Source organism: Thunnus albacares, chromosome 3 (assembly GCF_914725855.1).
Source record: "Thunnus albacares chromosome 3, fThuAlb1.1, whole genome shotgun sequence".
Classification (NCBI taxonomy): domain Eukaryota; kingdom Metazoa; phylum Chordata; class Actinopteri; order Scombriformes; family Scombridae; genus Thunnus; species Thunnus albacares.
The window spans coordinates 21,699,851-21,718,769 of NC_058108.1; the positions used below are offsets into that span (position 1 = coordinate 21,699,851).

An 18,919-nucleotide genomic window follows, 5' to 3' on the forward strand; every position below is an offset into this window, starting at 1 on the left:
TAATTTTATCAGGGAGTGAGTTCACAGAGTTAAGGTACCAGTTAATGTGCTCTAATTGTTTTTTCATTACTTTGTCATTTTTAACATTAATCAATTAAGCATTTAGCCTATATGTCAGAGAGTAGTGATAAATTCAATCACTGTTTCGAAGAGCCCCACATCGCATCTTTAAATTGCTTGTTTTGTCCAACTAATAGTCCAAAGCCCAAAGATATTCAATTTATAGTAATGTAGAGCAGAGAAAAGCAGCAAATCCTCACATTTCAGAAGCTGAAGGCAGCATTGTTTATCAAAATCGTTGACGATTCCTTTTCTATTGATAGATTGATTGACATTTGAATTGAAACATGGGGTTAGTAATTCATCACTGGTGTAAACATGCTTTTTCATGTGTTTTTTTTAATTATCAATTTCTATTGTTGTATTAACACAATTCCTCTTTTAGCAGAATATTTGGAGAATATTACATTCTGCACAATGACTCTCCTCTGTGCTGGGAGAGGGAAGTCCCCTGACAGTGAAGAAATCCTGCTCACCTGGACCTTTATTACATTACATTGTCCATCACATCTGTTGTATTTCAGAGTCATATTTTGATCATCTTTGCTGCTGTTATCATATGTATAATGTGTAGCTTATTCTGGTAATCAATATCTTGTACACTCAATGCTGACATCCATGGACAATCATGCACCTCACTACTGCAGCAATATCTATTCTATTCTCTCTGTTCTATTTATTTATTTATGCAGTTCTATTTATTTATTATACATAATTGAGCCTTTAATTGCATTTGTATCCTTTACCTCATTATTGGCTTGCTGTAACATTTTAATTTCCTCTTGGGATTAATAAAGTATCTGTCTATCTATCTATCTATCTATCTATCTATCTATCTATCTGTCTATCTGTCTACCTACATACCTACCTGTCCGTCTGTCCGTCCGTCCATCCATCCATCCATCCATCCATCCATCTATCCACCTCTGCACATGACCTTTGAAGCAAAAACAGGAAATATAAGGTATGTGATGCAACTTTTTCAAAAATTTTTTCACATAATTTGGTCAGAATTATGTGCATACACTACAGGGATATATATGTTATAACTAAAATCATGCATATCTATCTATCTATCTATCCATCCATCCATCACAAGTGGAAATAACCTGCATGTGTACTTCAGCAGCCCCAGGCCTGCCGCGTTTCAGCAAACCAGGAAGTGAGCGCGAGTGAATCCTCTCTGAGCTTCGACACTCTTTGACTCCAGACGGAGCAGCTGTCAATGCACAACGCTGAGCGTCACGACAAGCAGGAGGCTTTGTGGGGGAACGGAGGCTTAAAATGCAGCTCAGCTACGATTGCACTGGTCTACCACGTCGAGTAATGAACAATACGTGTGTGTCGGGTCTGCATCGTTAAGATTCAGAGTTTGAACTAGCAGCCGATAGATACGGACTTTTCCTCGAGTGTTTGTTGTCTCCAAAGCTGACGGTGGAGTGTTGTCTGCTCTGCATGGTCCAGCCGACTGAACCAGTCCAGACATGAGTAACGTTAATCTGATTTTTTGGGACCAGTTGCAGGCTGGCAGCTCCGAGGTGGACTGGTGCGAAGGCAATTACCTTATTTACCCCAGCATCGCTGAATTTTACAACACGGTCGGTTTGAAGTCGCTCGACTTTTAAGCTCAAGATGTTGTTGTTTTTTTTTTTTGCATAATACCGTTTTCGTGTGCAATTCCTCACAGCTTCTCTGGCTTTGTTTTTCTTTGTCTTGCACTGCTGTCTTATAGGTTGCACTGTCAAGATAGCTAGCTACAAATTAGACTGAGTTTTATATCAGTTTGGCTGGTTTTCAGCTTCAGCGTCATGATGTTTACTGTTTGTGCTTTAGCATCAAGTTACAGATGTTGAGTTTAACGACCACTGAGGCCTGCACACTGATCAACTTTTATAAGCATGTTGTCATGTAACTACACGATCAGTTCAACGGTGATATGTTTTTTTGGCTCATGGTTTTCCTTTGTTTATCATTTCAGATCAGCAACATCTTGTTTTTTGTTTTGCCGCCCATATTAATGTGCTTGTTTCGCGAATATGCAACACATTTCAACAGTGGGATTTACCTCATATGGATTCTACTAGTTGTGGTTGGTAAGTTGGCTGACTGACATTGTCTTTATACTGTTTGATGATGACCTCTTAACCCCTCAGCTTTCTGTTCAGCTTTACCATCATTATCTCAGTTCAACTTCTTTTAGCTAACAAGCCATATAGAAACTTATACTTTATTGATTTTGCACTATTAGGCTGGTATATGTGTTTTGTATAGTCTCATGATAATTAATAGACTATCATTTACAAAACATAGCCTAAGGCATATGTGCTGTTTTTGGTATTAAACTAAATGCAAAGCTTATTTTAATGCATGAAATCTTGAGCTGAAACAATTTAGACAATTACTTGATAAGGTGATTGACAGAAAACTAATCAGCATCAAGAATCAACACATTTTCATGTTTTAGCAATGCTAGTGGCATGACTCTAGCCAATGTTAGTCTGTCAAAACTTTAAAACTATTTGAAAAATTGCCATGAAATTTTGTACAGGCATTCATGGTCCCCAGAGGATGAATCCTATTGACTTTGATGACCCTCTAACTTTTCCTCTAGTGCCACCATGTGGTTCAGGGTGGAGTATTTGAAAAGTATTTGTTAGATTGTCATGAAATTCTCTACATAACATTCAAGGTCCTGATAGGATGAATCCTAATGACTTTGACTCTGACTCTGGCTACTCCAGCAGGACAAAGTTTGAAGTTTGGCACAAAATTTTGTACTGACCTTTATGCTCTCCAGCGCATAAATCAGACTTTGGTGACCCTCTGACTTTGCGAGTGACACCAGCAGGTCCACATTTTTGGTTGTCATTTAAATATATTGACAACTATTGGATGAATTGTCTTGAAATTTATTACAGACATCCATGGTCCACAGTGGATGAATTGTAATAATTTCAGTATTTTTATACCTTTATGACCAAATACCTGCAAAACTAATGACATTCACTTCACAGCCAATTAGCGAATGTTAGCATGCTAACACGCTAAATTAAGATGGGTAACGTGGCAAATGTTACACCTGCTTAACATCATGCTAGCATTTTGAGCTTGTTAGCATGTTTATACATTAACATTTAGCTCAAAGCACCACTGTGCCAAAGTACAGCCTGTACTTTGGCACAGTGGGATTTCAGCTAAAATTAAGTGAATATTTTGCTGTTTTTCTTAGTCTTCATGATACCAATCTGAATATTTTGGGTTTTTTGGATAGTTAGTAGTAGTGGGACAATACAAGCTATTTAAATGTGCCAGTTTGGGCTTACGGAAAGTGTAAAGACCATTTTTCACTATTTTCTGAAATTTTGTAGACCAAGTGATAAATGGATTAATTTAGAAATAACCTGCAGATTAATTGATAGTAAAAATAGCCAGTAGTTGCAGCCTTAAATACACAAACATTTTAAGTATATATAAGTACACAAGTTATACATTTTATACACTTGTAGGTGCTCACACTTGCTAGTCTGCATTCTTAAACAGTGTTCAGATTTAGGTTTCCTCAGCTGTAGCCTCTTCCTCCGTCCTTAGCCATAGCTTTAGGATATCCTGAATCATTTTACCCTTCTAAAAACATTTGATCATGACTGGGCTTATTCATTGGTTGAATGAATAAGCCTGTTGCCTAGATTTCATTTGATTTGACTCAGTATGTTGGTCTTAAATGGGGCTACTGTATGAAATGGACAGCATAGTAATAGAGAGATTACAGTGCCTTGTTCCCTTACTGCTGTCTTTTTCAAAACAGCAGTTGCACTGTCAGCAAAGATAACTTGACAGACCTCCCACTGTTCCTGAGAGGTGACCTTACTGTCACACACACACAAAAAACAGAGTAGCAGTTGAAAATCATTTGCATAACTGTCTTGGTCACTTGAACCGAAAGTATGAGTCAGATAAGAAATATTTTTCTAACATTTTCAGATAATTTTATATGGCATCTAGTGATGAAACTTGAAGGGAAAGAAGATCAGATTGTTTGTTCCTTTAAGTTGTTGCAGCACATTTGACATCCAGCAGTTTTTGGTCCAAGCCACAAATGTTTATGTGTGCGACTCAAGAGCTTTGAACTGCATCCATTTTTAAGAATCTGTATACTGTTGACAAGTGTCGGGTCACATGATTTCATCTCTCTTCCACTGTCTCTGTGGTTGGGATGACCTTTGACTTGAGCAGGAAAACAAACTTATAGGCTCCGGTATGAAAACATCCAGCTGCTTTTCTTTTGCCTTTGCCTTAGTGGTGAGTTCCCAGTGTTCATACAGTTAGGAAAGACGGTCTTGACTACCACCAGTCTACATGTACAGTGTTTCCATGAGAAAATTAACATGGTCTCTGTATTAGTTTTGTTGTGACTGACAATAATATACAACTGCACTTACAGGCTGTCATTATTAGTAACATAAGACTAAGAGCGGCAGTCCCTTTTAGATAAGAAGTTTGTTGAAATGTAGGAATCTCCTGGAGCGCTTGTTATGAAAACAGATTGTACTGATAATAGAAGGTCTGTTGGACCTTGATAACAAAGCAGCACTGAATGATCCAAACTTGCATTTATATTAAAGCTGAGTTCAAGGTAACTATAGTATTTGTCATGAACGTGTTATTTCCATTCTGGCTCTTTGCTTAAAACAGCAGCATTTCTCTGTATTAGCTACTAAGCTGCTTTTGTTTTTGGCAGTTACATTAGAGATGACCTGTCCTTCACATCCCTATAGTCAGTTATTTGTCTGCCCAAAATATTTGATGTTTCCTATTATACATGATGTCTGTTTGAATTGGTCTTGTTTAGAGGTGAAATTTGTAACTTTCTAGACATTTTTAATTGTTTTAGTGCTGCAACTAATGGTTATTTTCATTATTGATTAACCTGCCAATAATTTTTTCGATTAACTGATTAGTTGTTTTGGCTATAAAATGTCCCTGTGATAGCTTCAAATGTTTATATGTTGTAAATGTTATATTTTGGGGGCTTTGTCTGCTCTACAGTCAAAGCCCCCAAAATATAAATGTTGACTATCATGTATGACACAGAAAAATTTCAAATTCTCACATTTGAAAAGCTGCGACCAGCAAATGTTATGATATTTTGCATTTTTGCTTAATAAATGACTAAAACAATTATTTGATTATTTTAATAGTTGCCGATTAATTTTCTGTTGCTCAACTAATTGATTAATTGACTAATCGTTGCAGCTTTACATTGTTTTGGTTCATTTTTCCATTCGATAAATGGAAATGAGAACATATCAGCTGTATACTGGATAAAATATGCAGACTTGGACACTTCATGGTGGCACGAAAAGTTTTTAGCTTGTGACATCAATTGTCCACTGTTGTCAGTAATAGATCTTTTTGATTTTCCTTCATTTTCCAAAAGATTTAATAAGATCAAACACTGATCACATCAAGTGTTTTTTTTAAGACGCAATCTCATTAATCCAGCCTCCTTAACACACTGAACATCTTCAGTTTAGATCTCTTTTCTCTTCTCTTTTCTCAGGTATTGGTTCTACATACTTCCATGCCACCCTCAGCTTCCTTGGCCAGATGCTGGATGAGTTGGCCATATTATGGGTGCTAATGTGTGCCATTGCCATGTGGTTCCCCAAAAGATACCTACCCAGGATGTTCAGGAGGGATCGGTATGTTGACCAGTATGATACTGTTTCAGAATAACTAGGTTTAAGAACTTGAAACTGGTGTGTAGGTGTATAAACGTGTTAGTTGAGTTATGGGTCTTCAATCAGGTGAAATATCAGGCTAATGCCCTTCATACTGTACAACAATGCAATGCTACAGTTTCCAGCATATGATCGGAGAACATCATCAGGTAGACATACAGTATTAGTATTGAGCAAGTTTGTGTCTTGACCTCACTGTTGGCCACTGTTTTGTCATACAATGTGTTCACTGCTGCGAGCCTCCTGTTTAATAATAGGCCTGTGCAAGATAGCTGACACCAGAAAAAGCTGCATCACATGTCTTTACTTCTCTTTCCATTGTCACAGAGCCATCATGGCTGCCCTTTCACTTCAGGCTGACACTTACAATTCTCCTTGTAGCTGAGTGTTGCTTGTTTATTATTAGTGTGTTAAAGGACTTTCTGTTTTGAGCCATCCCAACATTCTTTCTGCATTTCATAATGCAGTTCATAGAGTGCTGCAAATGGTGTTTTTGTAACTTGTTTTGCTTTTCAATCTAGGTCAAGGTTCAAAGTGGTCATCGGCATCTTGTCAGGGATCACCACGGGGCTGGCCTTTGTCAAACCTGTCCTGAACTCATTGTCACTCATGACTCTTGGTATCCCCTGTACTGCACTGCTCATTACAGAGCTTAAAAGGTGAGTTAGTAGATTTGTTTTTCAAACAGCAGGGGTGAATATGTAGCCCTGATCCATTAGTGTCATAGTACACATAGTATGTAAGTCTTGGATAGCCATCCCCTCGAAACCTGGACATTTAATGGACATGTAATGAGATGAATGTTGTAAACAGAAATTCGTCTCATGTAATCAACTTATAAGGGTAAAAGAATACAAAAGATGTCAGACAAGTGAAAATTAACAAAAAATATGATTTACTTATTTACCAAGAAGGATCTTTTTAATGTAAATCAGTACAAACCAAGCATAGTAAAAACCAAAGGTGGTGCAGGATTTCTTCCACACGTCTTTTTTTTTTTTTTTCTACATAATACATAGTATGACAGTCCTGGATCAGGGCTAGTGACTGTGAGATGTTTCATTGTCATTTCATCACTTTATTCGCCAGTCCTGGCCATGGAGGGCTTTGAGCCAGGGTCAGCAATTAGGTTCAATCAAGTAGCCATGCTAGCAACAAGGCTCTAGGGATGGAAATGTTGGTCTGTTTGTCCACCACTTTGGTACAGACTGAAATGAATTAAAAACTATTGGATGGATTGCCATGAAACTTAATACAGGTCTCCAGAGGATGAAAAGTCAGAAGACTGGTAATCCTCTCAGCCGGTGAAAGCTTTATTATCCTGTGAAACATCTACCAGAAATTTGCTACAGACATTCATCATTCCCAGAAGATGTATCCTACTGACTATGTCAACTATGTAATGATGTACTGTAGAAAGTCGCTGTAAGGCAAGGCAAGTTTATTTGTGTAGCACATTTCAACAACAAGGCAATTCAAGGTGCTTTACATAAAACATAAAAGGCATCGAGAGAATGTTAAAACAACACAGGGCAATATAAAAAGACATTTAAATATAATTAAAAAATGTAAAATTGGAAATACAAATAAGCTAAAATAGAATAAGACAGATAAAACAGGGGAGTAAAAGTTACAGTTCAGTGCAAGAAATTAATCAAAAGCCCTAAATTTGATTTAATAAAAGGTAGCAGCAAACAGAAAAGTCTTAAGCCCTGATTTAAGAGAACTTAGAGTTGCAGCAGTTGCAGTTTTCTGGGAGGGTTTTTCCAGATATGTGATGCATAAAAACTGAACACTGCTTCTCCATGTTTAGTTTTGACTCTGGAAACAGAACGCAGACCTGTCCCAGATGACCTGAGAGGTCTGGATGGTTCATAATGTAGCAGAAGATCAGAATTTATTTTGGCCCTAAACCATTCAGTACTTTATAAACCAACAGCAGTATGCTTTTACAGATAGGAAGCCAGTGTAAAGACTTCAGAACTGGAGTGATGTGATCCACTTTCTTGGTCTCGAGCAGCAGCGTCCTGAATCAACTGTAGCTGTCAATTTTTTTTTAAGGAGACCTGTAAAGACAGTGTTGCAGTTGTCGAGTCTTCGAAGGTAAATGGCTGTTGAAATTCAGGTCTGAGTCCATGACTACACCAAGATTTCTTGCTTGGTTTGTGGTTTTTAACATCGTTTAAAACTGGGCACTGATTTTGAATTGTTCTTCCTTGGCTCCAAAAACAATTACTTCAGTTTTGTCTTTGTTTAATTGAAGAAATTCTGGCACATCTCGTTGTTGATTTGTTCAATGCACTTACTCAGTGCTTGTGTTGGACCATAGTTCCCTGGTGATATGGTTATGTAAATTTATGTGTCGTCTGCATAATTATAGTAAAATACTTGGTTATTTTCCATAACATGAGCTAGTGGGAACATGTAGATATTGAACAGAAGAGGCCCCAGAGTGGAGCCTTGGGGAACTCCACATGTTATTTTTGTCTGCTCAGATGGGTATTTACCTATAGACACAAAGCAGTCCCTGTCCTTTAAGTAGGATTCAAACTAGTTTAGTACTGTGCCAGAAAGTCCCACAAAGTTTTCCAGTCAGTCTAGTAATATGTTGTGGTCGACTGTGTTGAATGCAGCACTGAGATCCAATAATACTAGTGATAATAATACTATAAGACTAAAATTTTGTCAATGTCTGCGTCATTGAAGATGTTAACAAGAGCAGTGTCAGTGCTGTGGTGTGGTTGAAATCCTGACTGGACGACATCAAAACAATTGTTTACTGTCAAGAAGTTGTTTGATTTTTCAATGGTTTTACTTTAAAACAAGAGGTTTGATGTTGACCTATAATTGTTCATTACTGAGGTGTGTAGATTGTTCTTTTTTAAGAGTGGCTTGTTGACGGCAGTTTTCATTGCCTGTGGGAATAAACCAGAGAGAAAAGATGTGTTTACAATTTGTAGAAGGTCTGATGCCATGCAATTAGAAACATTTTTGAAAAAGCCTGTTGGCAGAATATCAAGGCAGCAAGAGGAGGATTTCAGATTTTGTATAATGTCCTCCAGGTTTCTATGATCGGAGAAAATAGCGTCATGGTATTTGAATTGATTTTAAGTGACACAAGGACAACACATATCCTCTACCTGATATGGAGGCACTGACTGCTTGTCTAATTTTCTGAATGTTGTCAGTGAAGAAGGAGGCAAATTCACTGCAGGCTCCGGTGGATAAAAGTTCAGAGACTACTGACACAGGAGGGTTTGTTAGGCTGTTGACATTAGAAAACAGTGATAGGCTGTTAACGCCATATCACTGTTTTCAGTGATATGGCGTTTTGTGATTACCTCTGTTAGAACATTTGTGTGTGCAGAGATAGTTCTCTCAAAGAAAACACAGGAATGATCAGAGAGAGCAGTTACCACAACCTTAGAAATGTTCAGACCCTTGGAGATGTCCAGAGCATGCCCCTTGTTGCGTACGGGCTCCATCACACGCTGAGTCAGTCCATAGTTATCCAGAACACAACACAGTTCCTTAGTCCCTTTGTCCTTAGCTATTTCACTTGAAATGGCTCCACAAGCTGTGAAATACCTTTCTAGTGAGACAGATCTAGGAAGCCAAATGATTACTTTAAACTTACCAGATAATACTTTGTAGATGTAGGTATGACTTTGTTTTATTTATTTATACTTAAATTGAGAAATGTGTGTGTTTCAGAGTTAACAGTATTTGTGCAGTTTAGAATTAGTGGTAAATGTCCAATTAACTATACTTAACTTTATAGGCCTACTTACAGTATCGGTCAAAGGTTTAGACACACTTTCTCATTCATGTGAATGGGAAGGGTGTGTCCAAACTTTTGACTTGTACTGCATAACTTAACTGATTTTATTCAGACATTTAGTCTAAAATTGTTGGTATGTTGGTGGTTTGTTGTTTTTGTAATTTGAGGTGTAACATGTTGGAATCTCAGATCTTCCTAATTTACACTGTTATTACACAGGTAATCTAAACAGGTCATATGTAAGCAAGCTAGTTGGTTCAGTTAGCTACACAACAGTTACACCTGCAGTTAGTAGAATATTAGTTTGAACTTACAGCTGTACGGCAGCAGATATCAATGATTCTTTTCTATGTCTGCAGTTAAAAGTTGCCTACTCAGTTAAATCAGCTGCTGCAATATTTAGTAGTTAACAAGAAACAAGGAAGCGTGTAATGTCTGTCGTCCACAGTACATTAACATTAACATTTGGCCTTTTGTACTTACATTGTCTGATGACATGTTGTCTGTTCCAAGCTAATTATAGGGACTTATGATGTGAAAGAATGTTCCTAAAAACACACAACAAGCCAATTGTGTGTGTGTGTGTGTGTGTTTTGGTCTCTAATGTTTTCCTCCGTCACATAATGTGGAAGTACGCTCAATTGCTTTCCGTTTCCCACAACCCTTACTCACCACCATTAGTCTTGTAACCTTAAGTCATCTATTGTTCAACCTGTTGGTAATTCTTGACATTATTGTCGGTGCCAGTTATCTATAGAGGCCGCTTGTTTTTGTTCTGCTAAGTGAGAGAGAATTCCTGCAGCCCCGGCTGATGGACTTTTGCCCTTAAAAAGGACAGACTATTTTGTTGTTGTTGTTTGCTTTTTGTACAGTACAGCTGCTGGCCCCTATTCAAGTCACTTCCAGTTGTACAAAAACAACTTGTCCCGTATGTAGGATATCCAGTAAAGTTGCCCCAACAATTCCATAAAGTGGAATTCCATGAATTCCATTCAGTGGAATTGTTGGGGAATTAATACCAGTCATGCTATGACAGGTATTATTCATGAACAGTAGGTATAATGTAATACAAATACAGCGATTATGTTAAAATTGAGAGAGCAAGTTAATTTTCACATAGATAAAATAATGCGGTGATACCATCCATAGACTAAATGAAAACATCTGTTTATTTATGTAAAACTTAGATTGAAATAACTGACAAGTCCCACTCATTATTCAACTCTGGCTTTTTAAAAGCACAAGTGGAAAAGGAAATAACACCGAAGTTTTTCATATTTTGTCAGTGCTGAGTGCTTCAAGCATAATTCCAGTTTATTACAACATAGGCATTATTTTCATAGTTTTGGCTATAATTCCTATCAGTAACTATATCAATAGTGATAAGAATTAACACCAAGTTTACTGCTGAGATCTGCGTATGTGGTGACATTCCTAAAAAGATGTCTGACCAAACAAGAAACTCAGGACGTACCGATCCAATCCACTGGATTGGTGTTGGTGCAGATACGGATTAATTATTATGATCTGATTAACCAGATTGGGTGATGTGAACGATCCACAATAAATACAGTTTGTCCATCAGTTACATGCAGTTTGTTACATGCATTTAATTTTTAGTGCCATAAAAATCCCTGGCCTTGTGTTACCGTACTTAAAAAATATTCAAATAAGTTCCACACAACCAATGGGAGACTTTTCTGTGTATGGAGGAGGGTATTTAACTTTTTCAATCTATACTATTACTGTTTGACTCTGAAGACGCTGTGCATGTTGAAATGTTAGTCGTTTGCACCTTAATAATCTGCTAAAGTGAATTGTGTGCTCCAGTATCTTCTTTGGGTGCAGTCTTTGAGAAGTGGCCCATTGAACTGTTTGTTACAATTTGTCCTTTTCTGTGAGCACCGACCTCCGCCTGTGGAGTGGCTGAAGCGCAAGAGATTCCTTCAACTCAGCAATAAGTAAACATTACAGTTAAAAATAAATAGAAATTTAAAAGGTAAATAAATTAGTAAAAAAAAAGTAAAGAAAAAACAAAAAAACAAAAGGCACAGCAGCCTTCATCATACTCAAGGCACTCAAAGCATTAGACATATTATTGTTATCCAGAAAGATAAAGAAAATGTTCCAAATTTCCCAAAATTTGCCAAGCTTGTTGGTAGTCTGGTGTAGTATAGAGAATTGACATATAACCTGAGAAGAGGTATCGGATTTGTGTGGGAAGAAAAAAAATTGGATCAGTGCATCCCTCAAGAAACATAATGTAGCTGATGATCGTTTTAACTTAAATAACACTGCACTGTGTGATGTGTTGGTATTCATTAATCCAGTTTGATATTGTCTACTGGAGTATTGACATGTAACATGCAAGCTAGACCTTGTGAAGAGCTGTCTTCAGTGTTGTCTGATGAGAATCAGGCTTTGTGTCAATGATCCTATGGAGCCTCTTCCTTTTTATTCCCTTGAGTGAGAGAAGCATCCTAGCGGGACTCCACCCCAGACAGACAGGCAGGCCCTTTCCTTCACTTATCTTTTCCTCCAACAGTCAAACTCCCCATCACACTCACTTGCCTCAGGGTCTTCAAGGAGAAGTCCCGGTTTCATGCCGTTTCTTATCTTACATGCTTCTGTTTAAGCTGATAGTCACAGTATTCCAGATATCCGGCTGTATGGCAGTGGTCTTGTCAGTGTACGTTTGTTGGAGGCAGGAAGGGGTGGTGGCTGACTTATGACTTAAAACTGTGTGCATGTAAAGGCAGATACTGAGGTTAGGTGACTTAGTACCTGCTGCACAGGAAGTCCGGATTTGGTTCCATGTGAGTGCTGTATAATCAATTGGAACACTTAAATTTTAATATAATATTGATGACACTTTAATAGCCTGTTTCCTTCTGGGAGTAGGTATCATTAGCCATCTATTTTTGCACTTCCCGTGGCTGATGAGTAGACGTGACACCAGATTTTTTTCCTCTCACCCTCTGGACCAATTATGTAAGATAGAGACCGTTTTCTAGTTTGCTTCATTAATTGACTAACTTCACTAAAACTGAGACCATGTAACTTTTGAAAGAAGAAATCTTTCTCCCACAAATAAAAAGTTTAACTCATAACAAACGCACCTTTACTCAGCCTTACTTGGTCTTTATTGCCAGTAGAATATGGCGGCTAATGTTAGCAAATTGAATTCGATATTGCTGTCTAATTTATATATCTTAGACAGTTTGCTGTCTTTATGCCTCTTATCTACTTATACTGTTACACTACATTTTAGCACTAAAGCTGCACTCATCAATATTTTCTTAATATCAACAATAGATCAGATGACTACTGTAATCTGAAAGGGGTCACTCAGCGAATTACCACCTGACACTGCAGTTCCCTTCAGCTTTTAACAGCTTAATAGGGTGATAATAGGAAGTCGAAGGTCATGATATCATGACGGGGCAAGACTCTGATCCATCTACTTCTGTAACTCACTGCAATCTCTCAGTGAGCATTTCTTTCATTGGTCTATCTAGAAAAAATTAAACATGTTCATGGGCTTTACTCTCCATACTATAGGACAAATTGGCATCCACTACAGCACTCATAAGTGAAACTGTTGTTAAACAACGATTACCTTGTGAGATGCTAAAAACTACAACTCCCATGAAAATTTACCCGTATGGCAGCATGTGTATTACACTTGTACATCAAAATCACTTTGTCTGTATCTATAAAATTTACCAACAATCTCTTCTAAAGTCATTCCCCCAATTTATTAGCTGTAGTCTGTGCTGACTAAAAACTTCTACAGTGTTCAGTCAGCTATTGTGATAATTGATTAATAATTGAGTCATTTTTTACGAAAAATTTTGAATTCTCTTGTTCCTCAAATATGATTTTTTTCCCCTAGTTTCTTTGTTCCCCTATGATAATAAACTGAATATCTTTGGGTTGTGGACTGTTGGACGGGACAAAAGAAAACATTTTAGGTTGCATCTTGGACTTTGGAAAACTGTAATCAACATTTTTCACCATTTTCTGACCATTATTGATTGAGCAGTGACATTTGATTGCCATGGTTTAGGACTTACGGGAAATGCAGTTTGTTAAATGTTGGAAAAACAGAAATATTGAATAAACAACAATATTGTTTAAAATGTAGACAAATGGAGCGAAACACAAGACATACAGTTGAGGAGGTCTTCTAAAGATGGATTTTTACTTAACTGTGTTATTACAAATGCCAGTTTGATTGGGAATGAGGGTTCCTTACTTGTGGAGCAGAACTAACTTTGGCTCTTTCTGTTTCAGCTTGTTACGCTGCCCCCATCTGGCCAAAAAATCCAAGTTTAACCATTGTCCCCTAGTTGTTGCTTGTGGCCACAGTGACTCCTATTCACTAAAAATTGCATAGGCTAGCTTTAACCTGGCATAATGTTTGTGCTTCTCTTTCCGTTGCCACATAGCCGTCATTACTGCTCCTCCGTAACTTAAGGCTACACTTAAAAATTTCCATCGCCTTTCCATAGCTGAGCAATACTTGCTGTTAATCATCTGTTATTTTGTTGTAGTTCTTCTGGAAGTTGAGTTTGTGTCATTCCAACATTCCTCTCTCTTTGGAACAATGGTAGCCCGAATGAAAGGCTTGTAAAGTGGGATGACTTCATAGCATGCTGTGTCTTGAGGGAGGGTGACAAACTGTGTCGCAGTGACCACACTGTTGTGCCAGCAGCAGGGCTGTGACTGGTATGTCCAAGGAGCACAAGACTAAGAATAGTTTATCAGCAGCATTCTGGATTAGCACGTGTCTCTGTAGGTCAGTGGTGTGTCCACTAGGAGATGTTTTTGCAGAGAAGTAGACCAGAGTACTTGGTACATGGTCACATTTCTGTTAGTTATCTAAAGAGAAATATGTTAACCTACAGTTTTAACATCCTGGTCTGAACATCTCATAGATATAAAAACACCCTTTCCACAGTGACTGAAACAGACTGTAAACTCATTGGTAAGCCTCAGAACCAGCTGGGAGATTTGTATGCCATCAGAATTGAACACAAAGCCAGATGCATTGTGAAACACATCATCCGCCCCCTGTATGATCAGTTTGGATTGCCTCTGGGAGGCGTTTTATGATGCCTTGAGCAAGATATTTGCAAAATGGGCCAACGCAACTGGAACTTTAAACATGATGTCATAGTTTGATTATTGTTTTATTTACAGTTTTGTTATTTTTTTCCATGCTCTCACATGTATCAGCTGATTGGTGGAGAGTACCCATGGCTTAAAAATAAATAACATTTCAAATGTTGTTTCTAATGTTCTATGTCTTAATGCATTTAACTTTATTTGTAGATTTACAGAATATAAAGGATGTTAAAAAGTAATGTGTTTTCACAGTTGTTTTATTTTTTAATTAAATTTAATTTTTTAAGATAAAAGACTGTTTTGTTGCTCTTGTGACTTGCCCATTAGAGATGCCAAGAAATTTGTTGTCTTGAAGTTTATGGTTTTGTGTGTTTTGCATACACGGATCACATGCACTAAAACTTTGCATCCACAAGACTGAGCACAGTAAATGGAAAAGTACAAAAAACAGTATACTGTATGTACTGAGTATGTGGTTGGAGGATGATTATATGGTAACAGAGATGATAAAAATATATACAGTATGTAAGAGTGAATGAAAAACATTAGGTAACACGTTAACTTTAAGTCTACTTTTGTTTTTTCTGCAGTTATAAAAACTGTGTGTGTTTTCACAGTTGTGAATATTTCTCGATGCTCTGTTTGGTCTTTGCAGGTGTGAAAACCCACGTGTGTTCAAGCTGGGCCTGATCTCAGGGATCTGGTGGGCACTGGCTCTGCTTTGCTGGATCAGTGACAGGATCTTCTGTGAAATGTGGTCATCTGTCAACTTTCCCTACTTACACTGTGCTTGGTAAGCTCAAAGCCAACTCAGAAAACTCTGCATTTAATGGGATACTGTGGAGGTTATTACTTAAGATGCACTTTGTGGGATTAAAAGGGAAATTAATATTATTAAAAGTGCATGCTTTTAGGCATATGTTTTCTTCTTTAAAGGAATAGTTCAGTAGTTTAAGTTGTGAGTTAAGTGAGAAGATTGATGCCACTCAACTTGTATCTGTCCATTCACTATGAAACTGGAGCTAGCAGCCGGTTAGCTTAGTTAAGCTAAAGACTAGAGATGAGAAAACGGTTAGCCTGGCTCTGTCCGCAGGTAACAAAATCTGACTACCAGCACCTCTAAAGCTCATTTATTTACAAGTTATAGCTGGTTTGTTTAATCAGTACAAAAAACAAAGAGTAAAACAGGCCAGTTGTTTCCCCCATTTCCAGTCTTTATGCTAAGCTAAGCTAACCAGCTGCTGGTTATACTTGTACATGCATATATTTAGTGAGCCATTTCCCAGGTGGTCTGGCTCATTCAAACCCCTTTTGCTTTTACAGGCACATCCTCATTTGTCTGGCTTCCTACTTGGGTTGCGTTTGCTTCGCCTACTTTGACGTAGCAACTGAGGCCCCAGAGCGAGGTCCCGTCATCATGTTCTGGCCCAACGAGAAATGGGCTTTTATTGGCGTGCCCTATGTTTCATTGCTCTGTGTCCACAAGAAGTCTGCTATCAAGGTGACTTAAGGTCACCCGGGTCTGCTCTGCTGGTTGTGCTTTTACTTGTCTCCCAAGGATGTGTCCCAGCAAGAAACACCACCATGTCTGTGAGTCAAAATGCCTCCATTAGTGACTGAAAGATGTGGGCGATGCACATTTTGGTCAAACATGAGGATTTACTTTTTCCTTTTCCTTCCCTGGTCTGGTCTTCATTACTCAACAGTGTTTATGCAACTCTGTCAAAGAGCAAAAGGTGTCACAAATTTATCTGGCTTGGTGACACAGGGTGACTCTTTACATAACACCATATCAGAGCCAAGAAACCTTTTTCAGTGTACTAAACATGTTCTCAGGCTTTGCAAAGGGAATCATGTAATCTTTTAAGAATGAAAGTATTAGTATTATGCATTTCATGCTTTATTAAAGACAAGATTTTGTACATTTTATAGTAACTCAGAAAACCTCATTATAAAGCATTAGATTGCCTTTATAAACACAAATATAGCATCTCATAGGTGCAGTCTGGCCATTTCAAACCCAGGTTTAGAAAAAATACAAAGCACTGGATACATTAACTGTGATTAATGCATAATGCAGCCAATTTTACTATGCTCAATGAAACAACCAGCTCGTTCATAAGATGTTACAGAAATGTTATAGGAAGGTAATTCACACAAAGCCTTATGTGTGTTAAATATATAATAGATTCAAGCTGTTCTACCTGCCATCTGTGTCAACGACCAGTTTGGTGAAAAAGTCATAAATATAATAGGGTTCTTTCTGTGATTGGTGCGTTATGTTGTATTTCTAGCATGCAACTGTGATTGTTCAGGATAGTTTTTGAAAAATGTGTTTTAATATATTCCTGTATATAGTTTGTTAACTCATAGTGTAATTTTCCGAGGAAAAGCAAGTCATTCATATGTTACTGAATGAACAGGTACCCTTTGATATTGGCCAAAACCCAAAGTAAAAAAAAATGAATGTAAAAATCAAAATATATTGAAATATGACCGACAATTCAATGAAATAGTTACATATTTTGCACAGAATAAAGAATAGTTCTCAGAGCCATTGGCTAAGAGCACAGTGCATAGCACTATCAGAACAATTCAGATGAATGATAATTGAAATAATTTAACAGTCTAACTGTTTTAAATTTTTCAAATTTGCTTCCTTATGTACAGCAACCCTTAACCGCTGACAAGTTTCCCTGCTGATTTTTATTTCACGCAGACATCTCAACTCTCAAAATGATCTTCAGGGTTATTTATTCCAGGCTCAGTAGACTTTATGCTTAAACTATAAAAACTGTGCAAAAAGCCTTAAGCAAAAAGGATGATGGAGTAACAAAGCAAACTGTTTGCTCTAAAGGGGGAAATACTGTATATTGATTGCATTAAGTAACAAATGGATGTAAGGTGTAGGTTTTATAGAAATTAGGTTTAATTTAGGTCTAATTTAGAAAAAAAGAGAAAAATGGATCGAGATTCTGTATGCAGAATTTAAAAGGGAATTATGCTGGGTGTTGCAAAGCTAAACAGTACCCCTAAAAGACAAGGATCACCAAAGCTTTTTCAAACCATTGTTGCACATGTTGTTCGTGAAAACTGCCTCAAGCTGTTCAACAAATATTATTTTACTGCCAGGGAAAGAAACCTGTCTTCCTGCAGCAGCTTCTGAAACCGATAAAATAACTTGTGCACACATCAAGGGTCAAATGAAGGATCAGGATTTAGAAAGAAAACAGCAAATTTTCTGATATTCTGAAGTGTTATTTTTTAACTACTTGAAGTATTTTGTTAAATCCAAAAACAATTTATATTTTTGCAAGTGAAGATCTGCCAAAATTAAAGCAACTGCCTAAAGGGTGAATCATTTTGATGTGTTATTATAATTATTGTTATTATTATTATTATTATTATTATTATTACTACCTTTGTATCGCCAAACCTTCTTATAAACTGTTTCTTTTTTATTGTAGCTTCAGAAGAAACTTTTTGACAGTATTTACAGTTTGAACAGTGTAATTGAACAGAACATTGTGTTGCAAATTATTACAAGATATCCATGATATTGGGTTGTTCTTATGATGCAGAGAAAATGTGCACAACTTTAATTAACGACTTTGTGCGAACAGGGCAGCCTGTTTAATGCTAACCCTCTTAATTGTGATATTTGTCTTGGCATGAGGTATAATTATGATCACATAACAGTGAGTTATGTCTTTTTTAAAAGGACATTTGTGTATATAAATCTCAATTTTTTTCTCTGCCTGCATTGACAATACAAATAAACTGCACAGAAGTATTTATTTTCATAATTTATCCTGTTTTGTAAACAAATTTGTATTAGATTATAACATTAGTATTTTATTTTATGCAATAAACCCAAGCCAATACTCTCAATGACTACTGCTGTTTTCTTTATTAATCACCCAAGTTACAGACATAGACAACATCCGTGGAGTAATGTATCAATCAAAAGCATTAAACACGATTTATAACTTTTTTCCAGCATTATCTTTCTTTGACTTGTGCTGAATAGATTTGTGACTACATAATGCAGGTGACAGTGCCACCAGGGGGCAAAGTTTTTCCACTTCTACTTAATTTTAGCAGTTGCAGCACAGAGAACCCCAAAAACAATCTTCACTTCTCAGCATTAGATAATTTCAACTGTTAAAAATGGATTTCATTCACAAATTGATTTACAAAACCAAAC

General features: G+C 37.2%; 1 protein-coding gene across 1 annotated transcript; it reads left to right on the plus strand.

The window, feature by feature from the left end:
- Positions 1-1,261: 1,261 nt before the first annotated feature.
- acer2 (alkaline ceramidase 2) lies at positions 1,262-17,651 on the plus strand. Its single transcript, XM_044346969.1, has 6 exons — positions 1,262-1,658; positions 2,039-2,153; positions 5,621-5,762; positions 6,323-6,460; positions 15,368-15,505; positions 16,036-17,651. The coding sequence occupies exons 1-6, from the start codon at positions 1,545-1,547 to the stop codon at positions 16,220-16,222; spliced, it is 834 nt and encodes a 277-aa protein (XP_044202904.1). The 5' UTR covers positions 1,262-1,544; the 3' UTR covers positions 16,223-17,651.
- Positions 17,652-18,919: the final 1,268 nt, after the last annotated feature.